Source organism: Caretta caretta, chromosome 15 (assembly GCF_965140235.1).
Source record: "Caretta caretta isolate rCarCar2 chromosome 15, rCarCar1.hap1, whole genome shotgun sequence".
NCBI lineage: Eukaryota > Metazoa > Chordata > Testudines > Cheloniidae > Caretta > Caretta caretta.
In genome coordinates this window covers 3940018-3955262 of record NC_134220.1, presented here as the reverse complement: position 1 = coordinate 3955262, position 15245 = coordinate 3940018, and the positions used below count along the sequence as shown (strand labels likewise).

The following is a 15245-nucleotide window of genomic DNA, read 5'->3' as shown; positions in this document are numbered from 1 at the left end:
TTCCCTTTTAAAGATAGGTACTGCGTTGGCCCTTCTCCAGTCCTCTGGCATCTTACCCATCCTCCAGGAGTTCTCGAAGATAATTGCTAATAGTTCTGAGATTTTTGCAGTTAGTTCCTTAAATACCCTAGGATGAATTTCATCAGGCTCTGCCAACTTGAACACATCCAACTTACTTAAATATGCTTTAACCTGGTCTTTCCGTATTTTGGCTTGCATTCCTTCCTCCTTGTTGCTAATATTAATGTATTGAGTAGCTGGTCACCATTAACCTTTTCAGTCAAGACTGAAGCAAAATAAGCATTAAGCACATCAGCCTTTTTGATGGAGTCAGTTATTAGCTCTCCTTCCCGCTACGTAGGGGACCTGTATTTTCCTTTGTCTCTCTATTGCATATGAGATTTATCTTATTCCTTCCTGCAACTAAGAAGACTGTCCACTTCTGCATGGATCTGTCACAGATCTCCAACATAACCAGCAAATCACCAGAGTAAAGATAAAACTTTGCAAGAAAGGAGTGAAACAGCAATTTTATTATACTCAAAAATGAAGAGTAAAAGACCCAGAACACTTTGTGCTGGTTTCTTATCCTACCAGTTGATTTTATGGTTATTGTTAAGCACCATTAGAAAGCAGTTAATTCAAGGTCTTAGTCAGAAAAGAATCAAAGTATTATTTGTATTAGGAGAGTGCCCAGGGCTCCTGGTCAGGGATAGGCGCCTTACTCATTGTTGCAGGCACTGTCGGCACTAGGGCAGCATGCACAGTGTTGAATCCCAGAGGATTTGCAGTGGTGTCAGTTCTTGCAGATGCTCCCAGATCGAAGCGGGGGCTGCGGACTTTCAGAGCACCAACGGCAATCGCCTCAACAGGCGATGCAGGCCAGCCCAAAATTACAGCTGTGATGCTATCGCTTCTTGATGGAGGCCAGGTAGGCAAACCAGAAGAGAGAAACGAGGTTTCCAAACAACACCCGAAACTGTGGAGAGAAGTGTCAAGATACAGACCGGCCTGGGGCTGACAGTCCCCTAACTGCAGTTCCTGGGACAGAACTGGGTCACTTACTGCACTGGGACGCGACACCCCCTTTGGATACAGATGTGAGTGCCTGTGTCTTACTGACAAAAGTGTCAGCGTCTGTCTGGATTTGTGCAGTCCTTCACACCTGAACAACTGATTGCGGGCAATGGGGCCCTCAGCTCTGCAACTAGCTGAGGAGCAGTAACAGATTCAGGCACAAGAGCAACTGTGGGGGTTGCTAGCATGGAGGACAGAAATATTAAAGGAAGGGGATCTTAGGGCGATCAATAAGGGGACCCTGGACATTATACTAGTGGGGAAAAAAGCCCACGCTATAAACCTGGATGTAGGGCTGCAAGAGTGGTCAGAATTCCCAGGCAAGGACATCATGTGAGCAGGCAGAGACTTACCTGCATAGGGACGTAATTGACATTAATGAACTGGACTGGGGTCCACACTTTCCAGTTCATTTTGAGTGCTACCCAGTAACCACTCTTTATCTTCTCAGCAAACGCAGACAGATCCTTCCCCTGGAACACAAGGAACACCGGTGATGGCCAGGGAGGCCAGGCCTAAACTCCAGAGGAAGAGGCCCCGACTCTCGCCCTTACAGAGCCCTAAGCCATGTGGGCAAAGGGGTTACAAAGACACAGATCCTAACAGAGCGCAGCCAGAGAGAAGCACTCACCACCTGTGAGACCCAGGTGCACACGATGTGCCAGAGGTGTATCACACTAGCCAAAGCTGGCCATTCCAGCAGAGGGGAACAGAGCAACCGGCCATGCAGCACGCTCAGGAGATCACAAACCCCAGGCTGATGTTAAACACGAGCATCCCCACTGTATAGCAGGGCAAGCCAAGGCTCAAAGCAGCTGAGTGAGCTATTTCAGAGCTCACAGGAAGACAGCAGCAAAGTAAGAAGGTCCCCTGCTCTGACCAACAGGGCCTGTCCTAGATCATCGGTGACCAGGAGCTAGATTCCGTCCAGGCACATAAACACACAGTTACGTCTAACTTAGCTATCTGTAGCAGTATCCAGAACCACACACCAAACCCTACAGCCTGACTTCAGCACACACTGGAGATAGGCACCTACCTCCAGCAGGTTCATGACGAAGAAGAAGAGCAGCAGGAAGGGTGGAGCAACAACCAGACGGTCCAGCAGAAGCCTCTTGACCATGGCAAAAGGGACATTCGATGGGATCAGCTGCTCCAGGTACAGGTAGAAATAGTGACTGAGTGGCCCTGTGAACAGGAACCTGGCAAACCAGAGGGCATGACTGTGCTTCATCACTGTCCTCCAGCCTTCCCCAGGCTTCCATCCAGCTCCAGCTTAGGTTCTTAGCTGGCCCCATTACCAAAGTATCTGAGCACCTCACAATCTTAAATGTGTTTATCCTCACACCACCCCTGTGTGCAGGGCTCTTATCCCATTTGTACAGATGGGAACTGAGGTCCCGAGAGACAAGTGACTTGCCCAAGGTCACAAAGGAAGTCTGTGGCAGGAAGTACTGTGCTACTGCTCTAACCAGACCATCCTTTCTCTTGCTCCAGAGAGAGATGCTAATGGTGCCATAACAGTGAGGGGGGAAGCACTTTGCAAAGCAGCGTATCCTGCTTCTCACACCCCTCCAGGAGGAGAGCCCCACCAACTCAACATCCTCTCTGGTCAAGTTCACGCCCATCACCATGGTACTGGAGCACGTTCCAGAGGTGCACTAAGTGATGTAACTAGCACCTGTGACTTACCCATAGACGGCGAATCTCAAGGGCCCGCTCAAGTCCAGGCTTTTGGATGACCCTGGCTTTTTTCGGCTCCTCTCAATGAACTGGGACAGGAGGCTCCCAAGCGCTGACAAAACAGCACTGCAGGCAGAGGGAAGGGGATGAGATCAGAAGCCAGCCAAATAACCCAGAGTCCAAGAGGGAACCTGAGCTCCGAGCATAGCCACTGGAGAAGAGTGCAGTAGCTCCAGGACCAGTCAGATCAGGGTGGGAGCGCTCACTAATAGGCACAGCAAGCTCTGAGGCTTCACACTTCCTGCATGCTCGCAATGAAATACAGCCAACATGGGGGGCGGCACGGATTCTACATCTTTCATCTAGATTTAGTAGCACTGGCTCGCAGCCTGTGACCAGGGAAATGCTCCCAGCAGCCCACTATGGGGCCCACCACTTTCAACAGAAGAGAATGGTTTTTGTTGTTGTTTTTTAAATTAAAGCTTCTGAACCTTACGGCTGTGTGGCAAACATAGAATCATAGAATATCAGGGTTGGAAGGGACCTCAGGAGGTCATCTAGTCCAACCCCCTGCTCAAAGCAGGACCAATCCCCAATTAAATCATCCCAGCCAGGGCTTTGTCAAGCCTGACCTTAAAAACTTCCAAGGAAGGAGATTCTACCACCTCCCTAGGTAACGCATTCCAGTGTTTCATCACACTCCTAGTGAAAAAGTTTTTCCTAATATCCAACCTAAACCTCCCCCACTGCAACTTGAGACCATTACTCCTTGTCCTGTCCTCTTCTACCACTGAGAATGGTCTAGAACCATTGTCTCTGGAACCACCTCTCAGGTAGTTGAAAGCAGCTATCAAATCCCCCCTCATTCTTCTCTTCTGCAGACTAAACAATCCCAGTTCCCTCAGCCTCTCCTCATAAGTCATGTGTTCCAGACCCCTAATCATTTTTGTTGCCCTTTGCTGGACTCTCTCCAATTTATCCACATCCTTCTTGTAGTGTGGGGCCCAAAACTGGACACAGTACTCCAGATGAGGCCTCACCAATGTCGAATAGAGGGGGACGATCACGTCCCTCAATCTGCTCGTTATGCGCCTACTTATACATCCCAAAATGCCATTGGCCTTCTTGGCAACAAGGGCACACTGCTGACTCATATCCAGCTTCTCGTCCACTGTCACCCTTAGGTCCTTTTCCGCAGAACTGCTGCCTAGCCATTCGGTCCCTAGTCTGTAGCTGTGCATTGGGTTCTTCCGTCCTAAGTGCAGGACCCTGCAATTATCCTTATTGAACCTCATCAGATTTCTTTTGGCCCAATCCTCCAATTTGTCTAGGTCCCTCTGTATCCTATCCCTACCCTCCAGCATATATACCACTCCTCCCAGTTTAGTATCATCCGCAAATTTGCTGAGAGTGCAATCCACACCATCCTCCAGATCATTTATGAAGATATTGAACAAAACCGGCCCCAGGACCGACCCCTGGGGCACTCCACTTGATACCGACTGCCAACTAGACATGGAGCCATTGATCACTACCCGTTGAGCCCGACAATCTAGCCAACTTTCTACCCACCTTATAGTGCATTCATCCAGCCCATGCTTCTTTAACTTGCTGACAAGAATACTGTGGGAGACCGTGTCAAAAGCTTTGCTAAAGTCAAGAAACAATACATCCACTGCTTTCCCTTCATCCACAGAACCAGTAATCTCATCATAGAAGGCGATTAGATTAGTCAGGCATGACCTTCCCTTGGTGAATCCATGCTGACTGTTCCTGATCACTTTCCTCTCCTCTAAGTCCTTCAGAATTGATTCTTTGAGGACCTGCTCCATGATTTTTCCGGGGACTGAGGTGAGGCTGACTGGCCTGTAGTTCCCAGGATCCTCCTTCTTCCCTTTTTTAAAGATTGGCACTACATTAGCCATTTTCCTGTCATCTGGGACTTTCCCCGTTCGCCACGAGTTTTCAAAGATAATGGCCAATGGCTCTGCAATCACAGCCGCCAATTCCTTTAGCACTCTCGGATGCCCAAACGTGACCCCTTCCCCCTTACCCCCCACATGGTGCAGCCTTCCAGACTCAGCAAAGTGCCTGTGCGACCTGCTCCTATTTATCTCAGTGATGTGTTGACTGAAGATTAATGATAAAAACAAATGGCAGTGTTGGTAACTATTTTACTACAGACCAATAGCAACAGTATCTGGCTAGTTCACATATGCAGTGCAATGGAAATCAGAGATTCGGTCAGGTTCCTCATTTCCTACAGCTCTCCTCTGCTTCAGCCAGCCTCATTTAAAATATCCCCAGTGATGGGGCCTTCACCCTCTACCTTGGTGAGAAAATTCCAGAGCCAGATACAGCTCACCATTAGGCAGCTCTTCTCTTCCTGATCTTTAAGCCATGTTTTCCTTCTCAGTTTCATCCTCTCACTCCTAGATGTGCCTTGGCGCTCTATGTGAGCTACCAGGGAAAGAGAATAGTAGGGCAGCAACCACTCCGCAAAGGAGAAGAATTATAGGAGGAAGGAGGTGGCAAATGAGGTACCAGCAGAGTTCCACCACCTCGCCCAGGCCCTCCCTCTTTTGAGTCCTGCTTCTGTGGCAGACCAGATCTGTGGACTGCAACCCCATCCATTCAGCAGGGTCTTAAACACCCCTGTAAACTGGCCGCTTTTCTGCCAGCTGCCAAGCTGACAGCCATGCTGTCTGCAGGGTCCATTCACTTGAAAGTGTCCTTTAAATTGCAGCTCTGCTTTGAAAATAGCCCCATGAGATCTGATCCCGGTGTGTGCCAGTCAAAGCTGCAGGCTTGGGGGGACAGGAAATTTGCGCTGCTCTGAAAAGCCAACACGGCAGAGAGAGAGAGAGAGAGAGAGAGAGAGAGCTAAAGGCTCCTGCTTGTGCGTGGGCAAGAGAATAGTTTGCTGTGGGCCAAATCCTGCTTTCACTGACACCTGTGGCAGCCTTCCGCATTGATCGCAACGAGCATTTGATCAGCCCTAAATTCCATTTGCATACACCTACGCAACCTCACCGGGGCAATGGAATCACAAGTCCCAGCCCTTTTTTACTGGGGAGGGTGCGTGGGAAGGAAAGAGCCCAGCTCTCTCAGCCTTGGGGAGCGTGCTGGGCCAGCGGAGAGCAACACAACACATCTATACCTATCAATGGTCCCAGGTGACTGACAGTCTCCAAGTTGCAGTGGGGGAGGTTTAGATTGGATATTAGGAAAAACTTTTTCACTAAGAGGGTGGTGAAACACTGGAATGCGTTACCTAGGGAGGTGGTAGAATCTCCTTCCTTAGAGGTTTTTAAGGTCAGGCTTGACAAAGCCCTGGCTGGGATGATTTAACTGGGAATTGGTCCTGCTTTGAGCAGGGGGTTGGACTAGATGACCTTCTGGGGTCCCTTCCAACCCTGATATTCTATGATTCTATGACACCGATTATACTCTGCACTTGGGTAGCGTGGCTCATCAGTGGATCCCAAAGAGCATTACAAGAACAGGTACTATTATCCCTGTTGTACCAACATTTTGGTCTGCCAGAAATGGACGTAGAAATTCTTCTCCCTGCTCCCAAATGCATAGCCCTAACTTCCCCTCCCTCTGGCTGGTTAGTGCCTCAGGGAGGGGAAGAAAGTCCAAGGCCCATGGAAAGAATAGGCAGTAGCTGGTGAGAGGGAGCAGCTTGTCTGTCTCTCCATGGTACGCTCATGGCACACATCACTGTAGCATCTGAGCACCTCACAATCTTTAATGATTATCCTCACAAGCCCTGGTGACATGAGAAGGTGCCATTTATCCCCATTGTACAGATGGGAACTGAGGCACACAGACTAAAGTGACTTGCCCAAAGTTACACAGGGCAGTCTCTGGCGGAGATAGACTTGAACCCAGGTCCCCCAAGTTCTAGGCCAGCACCCTAACCACTAGGCTACACCTCTTCTTCTTTGGCCCACCCAATCAGAGGCCATGTGGTGGGAAATTGCACCGATGGCAATGGAGATGGTGAAAGGGAGAAGGTGATGGGGAAAACAGGAGGGGAGGGTTTAAAGAGGGGAACAGCAAGAGAAGAAAAAGCAAGAGAGTGCTCTGAGGTTAGCCCAGTTATTCACATTGGGCTGGGTTCCATTTACTCTTCAGCGTATCAGATGGCCACGGGGCAAACACTGAGTACTTCACTCTTCACCACACCTTCAGTCAGGAATCTCCATGTGCTTTACAAACACTAAGGGCAAGTCTACATTACAGTGCTACATCGGCACCGCTGCAGAGTGTCTGGTGAAGACGCGCTATGGGAAAGCGCTCTCCCATCGGCATTATTCCATCTCGGCGAGAAGCGGAAGCTATGTCAATGGGAGAGTGGCTCTCACCATGTGGACAGTGCAAAACTTGTGTCGCTCGGGGGGGAGGGGGGGCGAGCTTTTTCACACCCCTGAGGGATGTAAGTTAGATCGACTTAAGCAGTAGTGTAGACCTGCCCTAAGGCTCCCAACCTTCCTGCGAGGCAAGGCAATAGTGTTCCCATTTTAGAGCTGGGAGAAACAGAGATGAAGCAACTTGTCACAAGAGTCAGCAATGGAACCCAGGAGTCCTGACTCTCAGTTCCTCGGCTCCCATCAGCTGCAAATCACAAGCTGGGGCATGTCCTCACCTGAACGTGTGGGTGCTCGGTTTGCCAGCTCCACCCAGCCCTGTACTATCACTTGCTCAACACAGATCTGCTTCTCGCCAGCACTATCTCCGTTTCCAGCTCAGAAACCTGGGCAGGGAGTTACCCCACCTCCACCATTCAAACCCAGATACATCTGTAGCACAGCTTCAGAGTGCATCCTTAGAGCCTGCAAGTCCTCTTTGTACTGCATGGGAGCAAGACCCCTTCACTTCAATTCCCCCTTCAGCATGTGCTGGGAGGAGGCTCTGTGGACAGCGGCACCTCCGGGCCTCAGAGCCATGGCCCTGCTGACAAGCTCCTGAAGGCTTGGTTAAATCAATAGCAGAGGTTGGTTAAATCAATAGCAGAGAAAATGCCTTAAGATCTCTGACCAGGGCATTAGGTTGGATCCAGTCTGAACTTTGGCCAGGCAATCAGATTCCTCTTGTTCTGGGGGAAGCATAAAGGAGGCTGTGTTGGTGAGTATCTGAGTGTCTGTTGTGGGGACAGTTTGACCGTGTGCTTGACTGGTTGTCTGAAAAGTGTGAATTGGGAGTGCTTTGTTCCAGGTGAGCCTTGAGTGGGCCAGACTGTTATAAAAAGCCAGTCAGCTGCGAATCAGCTGAGCAGCAAACAGCAGAGAGCCTAACAGAGGGAGTTCGCCTGGGGAGAGCCCACTGAGGCTTACATCTTGCCAGCTTCTCTGAGTAGTTACTACAACTCCTAAGGAAGCTCGTAGAAGGAAGGTAATATGGATGGGTAGTGTTCAGCTGTTGTGACCTGCACTGGATGTGCCATGTTTGTCTTTCTTCCACAGGACAGAAGCAACTTTGTCTTTACAAAGTGCAAGCTGGTCTCCATATTGGAAGAGAAGGTTCAAGGTCTGGAGCAACAAGTATCGACCCTGCGTTGCATAAGAGAAACTGAAGATTTCCTGGACAGACATCAGGATATGCTTCTACGGGCACAATGTTCTGAAGATTCAGAGCAGGCTGCACTGCGGGGACAGGAGGATGGTGAAGAAATTTGGCAGCATGTGACCTACAGAAGAAGAAAGGGGAGTGTCCATGTACCAGCAATGCAGATACAGGTAAGCAACCGTTTTCATGTTCTCTTTCATGTTCAGGTACTAATGCGGAGAGTGGACCAGATGATACATCTGAGGGAAGGGAGCAGAACGAGACTCCGCCGATTGGAAGGCATGAGATGCACTGCCCTAGGGATGGGGTTCCACAACCACCGCTCCCAAGAGAAAGAGGCAGGTGGTGGTGGTCGGGGACTCTCTTCTCAGGGGGACTGAGTCATCTATCTGCCGCCCTGACCGGGAAAACCGAGAAGTCTGCTGCTTGCCAGGAGCTAGGATTCACAATGTGACGGAGAGACTGCCGAGACTCATCAAGCCCTCGGATCGCTACCCCTTCCTGCTTCTCCACATGGGCACCAATGATACTGCCAAGAATGACCTTGAGCGGATCACTGCAGACTACGTGGCTCTGGGAAGAAGGATAAAGGAGTTTGAGGCGCAAGTGGTGTTCTCGTCCATCCTCCCCGTGGAAGGAAAAGGCCTGGGTAGAGACCGTTGAATCGTGGAAGTCAACGAATGGCTATGCAGGTGGTGTCGGAGAGAAGGCTTTGGATTCTTTGACAATGGGATGATGTTCCAATAAGGAGGAGTGCTAGGCAGAGACGGGCTCCACCTAACGAAGAGAGGGAAGAGCATCTTCGCAAGCAGGCTGGCTAACCTAGTGAGGAGGGCTTTAAACTAGGTTCACCGGGGGAAGGAGACCAAAGCCCTGAGGTAAGTGGGGACGTGGGATACCGGGAGGAAGCACGAGCAGGAGCGCGCGAGAGGGGAGGGCTCCTGCCTCATACTGAGAAAGAGGGATGATCAGCGAGTTCTCCAGTGCCTATACACAAATGCAAGAAGCCTGGGAAACAAGCAGGGAGAGCTGGAAGTCCTGGCACAGTCAAGGAATTATGATGTGATTGGAATAACAGAGACTTGGTGGGATAACTCACATGACTGGAATACTGTCATGGATGGATAGAAACTGTTCAGGAAGGACAGGCAGGGCAGAAAAGGTGGGGGAGTAGCACTGTATGTAAGGGAGCAGTGTGACTGCACAGAGCTCCAGTACGAAACTGCAGAAAAACCTGAGAGCCTCTGGATTAAGTTTAGAAGTGTGAGCAACAAGGGTGATGTCGTGGTGGGAGTCTGCTATAGACCACCGGACCAGGGGGATGAGGTGGACGAGGCTTTCTTCCGGCAACTCGCAGAAGTTACTAGATCGCAGGCCCTGGTTCTCATGGGAGACTTCAATCACCCTGATATCTGCTGGGAGATCAATACAGCGGTGCACAGACAATCTAGGAAGTTTTTGGAATGTGTAGGGGACAATTTCCTGGTGCAAGTGCTGGAGGAGCCAACTAGGGGGGGAGCTTTTCTTGACCTGCTGCTCACAAACCAGGAAGAATTAGTAGGGGAAGCAAAAGTGGATGGGAACCTGAGAGGCAGTGACCATGAAATGGTCGAGTTCAGGATCCTGACACAGGGAAGAAAGGAGAGCGCAGAATATGGACCCTGGACTTCAGATAAGCAGACTTTGACTCCCTCAGGGAACTGATGGGCAGGATCCCTTGGGAGAACAACATGAGGGGGAAAGGAGTCCAGGAGAGCTGGCTGCATTTTAAAGAATCCTTATTGAGGTTCCAGGGACAAACCATCGCGATGTGTAGAAAGAATAGTAAATATGGCAGGCGACCAGCTTGGCTTAACAGTGAAATCCTTGCTGCTCTTAAACACAAAAAAGAAGCTTACAAGAAGTGGAAGATTGGACAAATGACCAGGGAACAGTATAAAAATATTGCTCGGGGATGCAGGAGTGAAATCAGGAAGGCCAAATAACACCTGGAGTTGCAGCTAGCAAGAGATGTTAAGAGTAACAAGAAGGGTTTCTTCAGGTATGTTGGCAACAAGAAGAAAGCCAAGGAAAGTGTGGGCCCCTTACTGAATGAGGGAGGCAACCTAGTGACAGAGGATGTGGAAAAAGCTAATGTACTCAATGCTTTTTTTGCCTCTGTCTTCACGAACAAGGTCAGCTCCCAGACTACTGCACTGGACAGCACAGCATGGGGAGGAGGTGACCAGCCCTCTGTGGAGAAAGAAGTTGTTCGGGACTATTTAGAAAAGCTGGACGAGCACAAGTCCATGGAGCCGGATGCGCTGCATCCAAGAGTGCTAAAGGAGTTGGCGGATGTGATTGCAGAGCCATTGGCCATTATCTTTGAAAACTCGTGGAGATCAGGGGAAGTCCCGGACGACTGGAAAAAGGCTAATGTAGTGCCCATCTTTAAAAAAGGGAAGGAGGAGGATCATGGGAACTACAGGCCAGTCAGCCTCACCTCAGTCCCTGGAAAAATCATGGAGCAGGTCCTCAAGGAATCAATTCTGAAGCACTTAGAGGAGAGGAAAGTGATCAGGAGCAGTCAGCATGGATTAACCAAGGGAAGGTCATGCCTGACTAATCTAATTGCCTTCTATGATGAGATAACTGGCTCTGTGGATGAGGGGAAAGCAGTGGATGTGGTGTTCCTTGACTTTAGCAAAGCTTCTGACACCGTCTCCCACAGTATTCTTGCCAGCAAGTTAAAGAAGTATGGGCTGGATGAACCGACTATATGGTGGATAGAAAGTTGGCTAGATTGTCGGGCTCAACAGGTAGTGATCAATGGCTCCATGTCTAGTTGGCAGCCGGTATCAAGTGGAGTGCCTCAAGGGTCGGTCCTCGGGCCAGTTTTGTTCAATACCTTCATAAATGATCTGGAGGATGGTGTGGATTGCACCCTCAGCAAGTTTGCAGATGACACTAAACTGGGAGGAGAGGTAGATACGCTGGAGGGTAGGGATAGAATACAGAAGGACCTAGACAAATTGGAGGATTGGGCCAAAAGAAATCTGATGAGGTTCAATAAGGACAAGTGCAGAGTCCTGCACTTAGGACGGAAGAATCCCATGCACAGCTACAGACTAGGGACCGAATGGCTAGGCAGCAGTTCTGCAGAAAAGGACCTAGGGGTGACAGTGGACGAGAAGCTGGATATGAGTCAACAGTGCCCTTGTTGCCAAGAAGGCCAATGGAATTTTGGGATGTATAAGTAGGGGCATTGCCAGCAGATCGAGGGACGTTCTCCTCTATTTGACATTGGTGAGGCCTCATCTGGAGTACTGTGTCCAGTTTTGGGCCCCACACTACAAGAAGGATGTGGAAAAATTGGAAAACGTGCAGCGGAGGGCAACAAAAATTATTAGGGGACTGGAACACATGACTTATGAGGAGAGGCTGAGGGAACTGGGATTGTTTAGTCTGCGGAAGAGAAGAATGAGGGGGGAATTTGATAGCTGCTTTCAACTACCTGAAAGGGGGTTCCAAAGAGTATGGATCTAGACTGTTCTAGTGGTAGAAGATGACAGAACAAGGAGTAATGGTCTCAAGTTGCAGTGGGGGAGGTCTAGGTTGGATATTAGGGAAAACTTTTTCTCTAGGAGGGTGATGAAACACTGGAATGCGTTACCTAGGGAGGTGGTGGAATCTCCTTCCTTAGAAGTTTTTAAGGTCAGGCTTGACAAAGCCCTGGCTGGGATGATTTAGTTGGCGATTGGTCCTGCTTTGAGCAGGGGGTTGGACTAGAACCTCCTGAGGTCCCTTCCAACCCTGATATTCTATGATTCTATGAAGCTGAAGGGTTAAGTTGGTGCATGGAGTGCTGGCAAGAGCTGCCAACCTGACTGCTCTGGACACTGGTGTTATTCTCTAGACCAGGGGTCGGTAACCTATGGCACGCATGCCAAAGACGGCACGCAAGCCGATTTTTAATGGCATGCTGCTGCCTGCCAGGTCCCAGCCGCCGGCCCCACTCAGCCCGCTGCCGAACCCAGGCCAGCAGCTGGCTGAGTGAAGCTGTCGGCCGGGACCCAGGCAGGCAGCAGCCTGCCATTAAAATTCCTGCCCACCCCCCCCCAGTGGGGGCAGGGTGAAGAAGCTTGGTCCTGCCAGCTGTTGCTGCAGGGCAGACAAGCTCCTTCCTCCCCCGCCTCTTCCCCCAGCTTGCTGGGTTCCTGCCCCTCCTCCTCTCCCTCCCTGCCACCAATCAGCTGATGGCCCTTGCGAGGGAGCGGGAGAAGCAGAGCTGCAGCGCGCTCGCGGCTCAGGGAAAAGAGGAGGGGACTGGGGTAGAATCAAGGCATATCCCCTCCAGCCCCCTGCCGTGAGCCACTCTGGGCAGGGGGCTGGGAGCAGCCCCACAACCCTAGCCCACACCCACCGCCCTCTACCCTGACCCATACACACCCCAGCCCTGATCCCTGCACCCCCCCACACACACTCCCAGCCCTCTGCCCTGACCCCGGTACCCTCCCACGACCCCAGCCCTGATTCCAACACCCCCCACACCGCATGCCCTGACTTTCACCCCCCCACATTCCTACCCCCACCCTGAGCACCAAACAGGAGCTCCTGCCCCCCCCACATTCCCACCTGCACCCCTCGCACCAAATGGGAGCTACCCAGGTAAGCATGCCACACCCCAACCCTGAGCTCCCCCTCATTCTAGCTCCTAGCCAGACCCTACACCCCAACCCCCAACCTGCTCCTTCACCCCCAGCCCTGTGCACTCCCACCCTCAGCTCAATGCAGAGAAAGGAAGAGAATGGGCTAGAACCAGGGAGAAGGTAGGTGCCCACTCTACGTGGGCAGGGCCGGGATCCCAGACCAGCAGCGGGCTGAGTGGGGCCAGCAGCCGGGACCTTGTCTGGCAGGAGCCAGCGGATGGAACCCCAGACCAGCAGCGGGCTGAGAGGAAGCGGGCTGAGCCACTCATCCCACTGCTGGCCTGGGGGCCCGGCCACCGGCCCCGCTCAGCCCGCTGCTGGCTCGGGGTTCTCACTGCTGGCTCGGGGTTCTCACGGCCGGCCAGGGGTTCTCACGGCCGGCCCCTTGCCATCAGGGGTCCCAGCCGCAGGCCCCGCTCAGCCTGCTGCCGGCCTAGATGAACCGAACCGCTGGCTGGCAGCAGGCTGAGCGGGCCGGCAGCGTAAGATCAGCATTTTAATTTAATCTTAAATGAAGCTTCTTAAACATTTTGAAAACCTTGTTTACTTTACATACAACAATAGTTTATTTATGTAATATATAGCCTTATAGAGAGGGACCTTCTAAAAGAAGTCAAAATGTATTAGTGGCACTCGAAACCTTAAATTAGAGTGAATAAATGAAGACTCGGCACACCACTTCTGAAAGGTTGCCGACCCCTGATCTAGACTGTGGTAGCACCTAGGGACCCCAATCATAGGAGCAGGGCCCCACTGCGCTAGGTGCTGTACAAACAGTCCTCTGCCCTCCATTATTGACAGAGCAGGTACAGCCCGGGCAGGGTAAGTTTCTCCCATTCCAGCAACACATCTCGTCCCTGCCCTGCAGGGACCTGTCTGGTTTAGAGGGGAGCTCAGTGTCTGTGACCCAGTGCGTCCGTGGTGCCTCTGCTGAGAAGAGCAATCACTGCAGGCTGTGCCGATGTCTTCAGTGAGTGAGCAGGAGAGACCCCCCCCAAAATCACTGCTCACAGGCCGCTGAACTCAGCCTACTGTGACATCTTGTAGGTCTGCTGAATGCAGCTGGCTCAGAAAGCGGCCCAGAGGTAACATCCCCGCAGCCCATACACACATATAGCCCCGCTTTCCCCTCGCTGCCCGTTATAGCCACATGGGTGAGAGGACTGCACCTCGCTAGCAAGCACAAGGACAGGCTGACAAGTGGCGTGCCAGCCCCATGGAGAGCACTCAGAGCAAGGGGGCAGGGCCACGCATCCTGCAATCCCACTGCAGCTGGGCCTCTGCCCTGGGAACAGTCCTGCCAGACACCTGGCGCTCTGTCTACGTGGGGCAGGCGAGGAGCACAGCGTTAGCTGGCACCATGTTAACCAGGACTTTGCCCTTGGGTACGCCAGGCCAGCCACGTCCAGGGAGATGCAAGCTGGGCCCAGCTAAGGGCAACTGCGCAAATCCCAGCAAAGCAGGGGGGGTTGGTCCCAGTCTCTCCCGGGGGGGGGGCTGGTTCCCCGACTAGGGGGGCGGGGGTCGGTCCCAGTCTCTCCCAGGGGGTGGTGTAGTAGTTCCCTGGTTTTTTGGGGGGAGGCGGGGTCGGTCCCGGTTCCCCGGCTGTGGGGGGGGGGGGTCGGTCCTGGTCACTCCCGGGGTGGGTGGAGTAGTTCTTTGGTTTGCGGGAGGGGTCTGTCCCAGTCTCTCCTGGGGGGGGGGCTGGTTCCCCGACTACGGGGGCGGGGGTCGGTCCCAGTCTCTCCCAGGGGGTGGTGTAGTAGTTCTCTGGTTTTTTTGGGGGGGGGAGGCGGGGTCGATCCCGGTTCCCCGGCTGTGGGGGGGGTGGAATAGTTCCCTGGTTTGGGGCGGGGGGGGTCTGTCCCGGGGGGGGGGGGGGCTGGTTTCCCGGAGGGCGGGTCTCTCCCGGGGGGAGGGCAGTTCTCCGAGTGGGGGGTAGTCCCGGTCTCTCTGCCCGGTGCTCACCTGGACGCCGCCTTGGTGAGCAGCGGGTAGAGCCGCAGCAGCAGCAGGTACCGGGCGAGCACCCTGCGGGGCAGCGGCCCCGGCGGCAGCGCCTTGGAGAGCGCCGGGCACATCGCGCGGCCGAACTACCCTGGGCCGGCTACTGCGCATGCGCCCTTCGCCTCCGGGCCGGCGGGAGGGGCCAGCTGGGCGGGTCCAACGAGCTAAGGGGCGTGGCTCCGAGTGCTCGAGTCAGGGCAGGTAGCTCGGGGGCGG

At 52.5% G+C, this 15245-nt stretch overlaps 1 protein-coding gene across 1 annotated transcript; it reads right to left on the bottom strand.

Annotated features, from left to right (window-relative positions):
- Positions 1-511: 511 nt before the first annotated feature.
- On the bottom strand, positions 512-15154 carry PXMP2 (peroxisomal membrane protein 2). Its single transcript, XM_048821330.2, has 5 exons — positions 14991-15154; positions 2770-2886; positions 2117-2279; positions 1431-1550; positions 512-979 (listed from the first exon to the last, which is right to left on the bottom strand). Exons 1-5 carry the CDS (start codon positions 15101-15103, stop codon positions 908-910), a joined length of 585 nt encoding a protein of 194 aa, XP_048677287.1. The 5' UTR covers positions 15104-15154; the 3' UTR covers positions 512-907.
- Positions 15155-15245: the final 91 nt, after the last annotated feature.

Bases quoted from the DNA above. Each gene is read 5' to 3' on its own strand.
- PXMP2 (XM_048821330.2), bottom strand. From the start codon at position 15,103: ATGTGCCCGGCGCTCTCCAAGGCGCTGCCGCCGGGGCCGCTGCCCCGC. The intron at 2,887-14,990 runs GTGAGCACCGGG...CTCTGCCTGCAG, and splicing joins CTCACCAAGGCGGCGTCCAG to TGCTGTTTTGTCAGCGCTTG. The intron at 980-1,430 runs GTAAGTCTCTGC...TTCTCTCCACAG, and splicing joins TCAATTACGTCCCTATGCAG to TTTCGGGTGTTGTTTGGAAA.